Consider the following 7,125-nt stretch of genomic DNA (forward strand, 5'->3'; position numbering starts at 1 on the left):
GCTGCTGCATTGGAAATAAAAGAGCCGTTTGCCCATGTGCCCGCCTCTGCCTCTCTTCTTTACTTCTGAGTTCGGCTGCCCTGGGTCCAAAAATCTCCCCCCCCGTTCAGCTGCCCCCTTCCCCACACCCGCCCCCCATCACCACATGAAGGGCTCCGTTTCTCCCTGCTCCGCAGGCCGGTGAGGAGGGGTTGACCCGGCGTTGGAGCCCAGACACTGGTCCAGGGGGCGCCTGCCCCATAGGGGCCTGCAGGGACTCAGCCCCCTGTCTGAAGGAGACACCACTTGGGGGGCTGGGAATGGGTGGACAACAGCGCCACCTGGTGGCCGCAGGGCGGTACCGCAGGTTGCCTGTGCTCACCCCAGCTCCAAAGTGCAAGAGGGTCACACACCCGATGGGGGCTGGTTAGAGTCACGGCCGCTGTTGGGTGAAACACGGAGGGCACGCGCCTTCCTTGAGGGGATCCCCACTGGGGAACGATCCACGCCGCAGGCCCATGCTTTGTGTGAAAGAGAGTGGTTCCCCTCTTCAGACAAGGTTGTGCACGCTCGCACCAAGTGCCCAGGAGGCAGACCATGGAGGGCACGACCCTCACCCGGGGCAAATGGCCGTGCGTACAGCACCAGGCACGCCCAAGGCCGGTTCTTGTTGCTGCCCAGCCTGGAGCACCACGAAATAGCCAGGGCAGGAATGGCCCCTTGAGCCTGGGGTTTAATGCAAGGGACACCAGTGCCTTGCACGTTTCAGCCAAGAGGCAAACTCGAGGCCTCAGCCCCTTGTGGGCACTAGGGCCCTCCTGGTTCCCACTCCCACCCCAGACTCAGGGCGTGGATCCAGGCATCCTGGACAAAGCCCCGCTCCCGTGATTCCCTTCTGCTTCCCTAAACTCCCCGCTGCATTTTCAGTTCTCCCTCACGCACTGTCCTAAACCCCCGGAAGTGGCTGCATCTCAGCACCGAGGGGTCCCTGCATAAACAGCCCCTGTGCCCCACCCCAGAGGTGACTGCATCTCAGCGCCGGGCAAAGGGTGCCTGTCTAGCCATTTGGGCTTAGAGTTGGGAACATCTTAGGCAAAAATGGGAACCAGAAGTGTGTGTGTGGGAGGGGACTGGAATCCCCTAAAATAACAGGGTCCCCATGACAAGGAGCAATGGTCTCAAGTTGCAGTGGGGGAGGTCAAGGTTGGATATTAGGAAACACTATTTCACTAGAGGGGGGTGAAGCACTGGAATGGGTTCCCTAGGGAGGTGGTGGAATCTCCTTCCTTAGAGGTTTTCAAGGCCCGACTTGACAAAGCCCTGGCTGGGATGATTTAGTTGGGGATTGGTCCTGCTTTGAGCAGGGAGTTGGACTAGATGACCTCCTGAGGTCCCTTCCAACCCTGAGATTCTATGATAGCCCCAGCAGGGTTAGATCAAGGGTGTGAATTACCCCACTAGGGTGGCGGGGGGTATTTCGCAGCTGACAGTCAGCCCTTCGGTGCAGGGACCAGCTTTGGGGTTGGGGTTTGTCCAGTGCCTGGTGTGCGGGAGGGGGAAGGGCTGGGGGCACCCCTACAGTCCCCCGAATGCCCAGCCGGGCTGCTGTACAGTGCCTGACATCCCGGGGTGCCGGATGCCCAGCCGTGTTGCTGTACAGCGCCTGGCACATGGGACCCTGGATACCAAGCCGTGCTGCTGTACAGCGCCTGGCGCGCTAGCTCCCGTCGGTCTGATGGTTACAGACAGAGCTGCTGCATTGGAAATAAAAGAGCCGTTTGCCCACGTGCCCGCCTCGGCCTCTCTTCCTTACTTCTGAGCTCGGCTGCCCTGGGTCCAAAAATCCCCCCCTCAGCAGCCCCCTTCCTCACACCAGCCCGTCACCCCATAAAGGGCCCCTGCAGCCCCTTCCCCATTGGTCACCCCCTACTCCTGCCAGTCCACCCACTAGGACCCTTCAATTTCAGCTCCTCCTCCCCATTATCCCCCTCCCCCTGCATCCTGCTCCCCACTATGCCAGCTCCCCTCGCCATTCACAGCCCCTTTCACCTAGATCTCGCCAAGGCCCCCCAATCCCAGGGACACCCCCTTTTCTACTCCCAGTGCCCTGTTTCCTTCCCCCAACCCTAGGGGCTCTCCCGGACTTCTGGGTCCGCTCCTTGCTTGGCGGAGCTCGGCCTGGCACCCCTAAGGAGAAGGGAGGCCTGTGGGGTGCTGGAAAAGATGAGGGGCTGGCTGGGGGACCAGCTTCAGGGAGTCTGAGAAGCCCCTCAACCCCTCTGCTGCCACAATTTCAGCATGGGGTTGGGTGGGGGGGCACCCCAAGAAATCGCCAGTGCCCACCAAGGGTGGGGGAGAAAAGGTCGTGACGACTGCTGCACTTTAGCTCTTTAATTAGGAACAATCTAATTAGAACAAGAATCAGGTCACTCAGTGCCAGCCAGACCCAGGATGGGAGCCAGCGCCCCCTAGAGAGGAGAGGCCCCGTGCCCCATTCCCTGCCCCCCGGAGCCAGCCAGTCCCTGCCAGGAGGCTGGGTAGGAGCTGGCACCCCCTGGAGGGCACAGGCCCCGTGCGGCCCCGTTCAGGCCGGGGTGAGGAAGCTGTCCAGGCTGTAGACGCCCAGGCCAGGCGGCTGGTTCTGGATCCGGTGCCAGAGGTAGCGGGGCAGGCGCTGGAAGCCCGCCCCACAGGGGCAGCGGAAGCAGGGGGCGCCAGGGTGCCGCCCCCCATGGCGGCCCAGTGCCAGGCGCCCCTTCAGCGCCTCCCCACAGGCGGCGCAGAGGAAGGCGGCGCCCTCCAGCTGCCACAGCTGGTGCCGCAGGAGGTGGAGGAGGCCACGGAAGGGCCGGCCGCAGCCGCACAGCCAGCGCCCCAGCCCCCGGCGGTGGGAGCGGAGTTGGGCCGCCCGGCCGTAGCGCACCCCGCAGTCCGGGCACCAGAAGTGCCGGCGCCCACTGGCGTCCAAGGAGCTCTCAGGCCCCGCAGTGCCAGGCTGGCCGACCACCACCTCCTCCCGCCCGCCGGCATCCGCCTCCAGCTCCACCACGATAAAGTCGTCCCCGGCCTCTGGTGCCACGCCCCCCGGCCAGGGCTCCTCTGACAGCCCACCGCCCGGTGCGTACTCCAGCTCCAGCACCTGGGGCAGCTCGCCAGGGTGGGTGGGCACCAGGTGGAGGAGCAAGGGGGCCCGCGGAGAGGGGGGAAGTTTGAGCGGGCCTGGGGGTCGGCACTGTTGGTTGAGCGGCGGGAGGTAGCCCGTGAGCTGGAAAGCCGTGGGCTGAGAGTCTCCGGCCTCGTCGGGAAGCTCCCCCACCATCTGGCTGCCCCACGGGACAAGCCCCTGGGGGTCAGGGAGCAACGGGACCAGGCGGAGGGTCATCGCATCCACCGCTGTGCTGAGGCCGGGCTCGGCTTCCAGGAACAACGAAGGCGGGAGCTCCTCAGCCCGCAGGGGCATGGGGTGGAGGGGACTCACGCCAACTTGGCCTTCCAAGATGGCCGCCGGCTCCTCAGCTCCCACCACCACGGTCCGGAAAGAGTGGAGAGGGCTGGCACCTACCAGGCTAGCCAAGATGGCCGCCTCCTCCTTGAGGTGCGCTGGTGGTGGGGGACTCCCAGCAACCAGGCTCTCCAAGATGGCCGCTTGCTCCTCAGAATTGATGACCAGCGTCCTGAGAGGGCTCCCATCAATCTGGCCATCCAAGATGGCCGCCTGCTCCTCAGTATTGATGACCAGTGTCCTGAGAGCGCTCCCACCAACCTGGCCATCCAAGATGGCTGCCTGAAACGTGCTCCCACCAATTTGGCTGTCCAAGATGGCTGCCTGAAGCACGCTCCCGCCAACCTGGCCATTCATTGGCTGTGGCGGACTCATGACAACTTTGCTGTCCAAGATGGCCGCCCGCCCCTCGTCCTCCATGTTCATTGGCTGGGTAAGACTCATGCCAACTGGCCTAGGCAGGCTGAACTCCCGGCCCAGAGTCGGTCTACGCGGCCGGGTCCCTTTGGTCCCTTCTGTGCCCTGCTCCTTGCTCGCTGTCCGGGCCTCAGGCATCTGACGCCCCTTCGTCTGCCCCACACGCCTCCCGGGGTGGGCCCCACCCTGCTGTTTCCTGAGGCCGGGCGAACCCTCCCAGCTGGCTGGCGGGCAGGGGACGTCCCCAAAACCCGCCTGGTTCTTCCCGGCGCCCGGCGGCTGGTAGACGTAGGAGGTGAGGGAGCAAGGCCGGGCCCCCCGTCTCCGCTGCACCCGGATGCCCGCCTGCGCCAGCTTGAGGTGCCACTTAACGTGCCTGGTGAAGCGAGGCTGGTGGGAGAATCTCTTTCCGCAGTCCGGGCAGCGCTGCTTCCTCCGGGGCAGGGAGTGGGGCAGGGCCGCCCGGGGCCGCCGGGCCAGCTCCTGGGCGTGCTCCTGGGCGTGCTGGAGATAGTGCCACTCCTCCACAAAGACCTGGCAGCACTCCTGGCACTGGTAGGCCCCGAACGCCTGGGTCCCCGGGGCGGTGGCAGGCCCCGGGCGGAAGGGGACAATGATGTTCTCCAGAGGCAGCGATTTGGTGGCGAAGTGGGGAGCCAGCAGGTTTGGTGCCAGGGGCTGGGGTGGGCGCAAGGGGGGCAGAGAGGTGGGGGCGGTGGTCTCCCCGTCGTCATCGCTGCTGGAGGCTTCCAGGCCTTCCCATGAGAGGCAGTTCTTAGCGTTCTCCTGGGGAGATGAAAAGGGGGTAAGTGGGGGGGAGGGGAGAGCACCCCCACACCCCTCCCTGTGATACAGCGCCCCCTACTACCACACTGGGGAATCGGGGCCACCCCTGACTGGGGGTTCCCCACCTCTTGCATCACAGCGCCGCTACTGCTACCGGGGGGCCAGCCCTGGCTGGGGGTCCCCCACCTCCTGCAGCACAGCACCCCTATTGCTGCCAGGGGGCCAGCCCTGACTGCCGGGGAGATCCCCCCATCTCACCACAAGTTCTCTATGGAGTCCCCCCAAAATGAACAGGAAGTGAAGTAAAGTTCTGAGTCCAGACCAAAACTACCCGCCCTAAAATGTGTGGTTCATACACTTCCTGTCTCAAACTGTTAAGCAGCCCCCTACGCTCCCCTCCAGAGGCAACCGCATCTCAGGGCCGGGTGAGGGGTCCTGTATAAACAGCCTCTGCCCCACCCCAGAGATGGCTGCATCTCCCGCCCAAGCCGGCGCACTCGCTGCTCAGACACGAGCGCCGGGACGTACCAGCCGCAGCGGCAGCTCCTCCAGCGCGCCGTCTTCGGTCACTTCAATTTCGGCCCCAACCTCCATTGTCGGCGCCGGGTCCATGGCTGCCTGGAAGCGAAGCGGGGAACACACTGAGTGGATCGGCGGCAGCACGCCGCGCCCCCCTGCCGCCCTGACAGGACTTCACAAGCGCAGAGTGGCCTGCTGCCTCCGGTGGGGGGGAGAGAGGAGAAACTGAGGCACACAAGCGGGGATGTGCACGTGGTCGCACAAAGTATCTGTGGTGGAGTGCAGGATAGAACCCAGGAGTCCTGGCTCTCAGCCCCCCTGCCCGAACCACTAGACCCGACTCCCCTCCCAGAGCCAGGGAGAGAACCCAGGAGTCCTGGCTCCCAGCCCCCCTGCCCGAACCACTAGACCCGACTCCCCTCCCAGAGCCAGGGAGAGAACCCAGGTGATAGTGCGAAGGCCAGGGAAATGAGACCTCAGCTTCGGAGGAGTAAATTTCAGGCAACCTGGGAGGGAAGTGGGGTCTAGTGGGTAGAGCGGGGGGGGGGAGGGGAGGCTGCCTACCTGGGGGTACTTGCCTGGGCTGCAGCTACCCAGCCCAGGACCCGCTCGTGCATGGTCCTCGCTGGATCCCAAACACCCCGTGGAAGGGGGAGCAGCTCCCTACGGCCCCGCCCCCCTGTGAGCCCGCTGGCCCGGAAGCTGGCAGCCGGGGGGGGGGCCCGGGGGGAGGGGGGGAAGGGAAGTTCCCCCCCCCCCCCCATTCAGCTGCGGGCTTTAAATGGTCCAGAGCTACGGAGTGGGAGGAGGGACAATGTGGCCTGTTTGTCTGGTACAGGGAAGGTGCCTCTGTCGGGGAGAGGGAACGGAGGGGCGGGGGGGTTGTGGGGAGGGGGGCGGAGAAGAGACACGTGGGCGCAGACGGACGGGGGCGGGGCAGGGACAGATCAGTGGGGGGGGGGCCATGGGGCGGGGGGGGGCGTGGAGGGTGTATAGGGATAGATGAGGGGGCCGGGGGGGGGGACCTGGGGGGCGCTAGGTCTGTCCCAGCGGGGGGCGGGTCCCTGTTCCGGGTTGATTTGTCTCGGGCTAATTAGCCTGAGCGGCGAGGGAAACTGAGGCACCGGGAGCCGGGTCTGACCCGAGCCCACCAGGAACCAGGATAACCCAGGCGTCCTGGCTCCGCCCCCTGCTCCAACCCCTCGGTCCCGCCCCGCCCCCAGAGCCACGCAGAGAACCCAGCGTCCGTGCGCATGCGCGCTCATGTATTTCCCCTCTACATTTCTAGCCTCTTTCTGACTGCAGGCCACGCCCCTTAAGAGGGGTCTATTCTGTCCATGCCAGAGCAGTGCGCATGTGCCTCCAGCGGCCCGCGCGGGCGCGAAGCCGCCATTTTGGACACGCCCCCCTCGCGCGCAGGCGCGTTCGGAAACAACGGTGGCCGAGCAGGTTCGTTCCAAGCCGGCGCCCAGATGCGCTGTTCGCACCACCGGGCTTCCCCAGCAGCCCGTCCCGGCCGCTCCACGGTACCTCAGCCCCAGTGAGCCGCCCGGTATCCCTCCGCCGTTACCGGGGAGACAGCCCCGGCTTCTGCTCTCAGCACCAGCGCTCAGGTATCGCTCCGCGGGGCGGGGTAAATAGCGCCGGGCGACGCGTCACACTCCCGGTATCCCTCCGAGGGGCGGGCCAGTCCGGTATCCCTCCGCGGGTAGCTAGTTCGGTCGCCCTTTTACCTAGGGATTAATCCTCCGCCGGGTATGTAGTTCTGCGGGCTCTTTCCGCAGCCCGGTGACCCGCGCAGGGCATGTACATCCTACAGCTTCATAACCTAGGGCGGTATCCCTCCGCGGGTGCGCACTGCCCCACCATCTTCCATTTTATATAGCGCCCCGTATCCCTCCGCGGGCCGTATAGCCTCTGGG

The 7,125-nt window shown here is 65.3% G+C and overlaps 2 protein-coding genes across 3 annotated transcripts in view; one reads left to right on the forward strand and one right to left on the reverse strand.

Moving 5' to 3' along the window:
• The window catches only part of KCNN4 (potassium calcium-activated channel subfamily N member 4), a 7,692-nt gene extending 7,508 nt beyond the window's left edge, over positions 1-184 (forward strand). Inside the window, exon 9 of the mRNA XM_026660425.1 lies at positions 177-184. Coding sequence (XP_026516210.1) covers positions 177-184 — 8 coding nt within the window. The remainder of the gene's footprint in view (positions 1-176) is intronic.
• A 2,287-nt stretch (positions 185-2,471) lies between these two features.
• On the reverse strand, positions 2,472-6,986 carry LOC112114038. 2 transcript variants are annotated; one of them, XM_026660412.1, is made up of 3 exons: positions 6,734-6,986; positions 5,213-5,298; positions 2,472-4,684 (listed from the first exon to the last, which is right to left on the reverse strand). In XM_026660412.1, exons 2-3 carry the CDS (start codon positions 5,294-5,296, stop codon positions 2,564-2,566), a joined length of 2,205 nt encoding a protein of 734 aa, XP_026516197.1. In that variant the 5' UTR covers positions 5,297-5,298; positions 6,734-6,986; the 3' UTR covers positions 2,472-2,563. The 2 variants fall into 2 exon arrangements, with proteins under 2 accessions (XP_026516197.1, XP_026516196.1); XM_026660411.1 differs by having other exon boundaries at positions 5,213-5,302.
• Between the last annotated feature and the right edge of the window lie 139 nt (positions 6,987-7,125).

Source organism: Terrapene carolina, unplaced genomic scaffold, assembly GCF_002925995.2.
Source record: "Terrapene carolina triunguis isolate 2854851 unplaced genomic scaffold, T_m_triunguis-2.0 Scaffold771, whole genome shotgun sequence".
Taxonomy (NCBI): domain Eukaryota; kingdom Metazoa; phylum Chordata; order Testudines; family Emydidae; genus Terrapene; species Terrapene triunguis.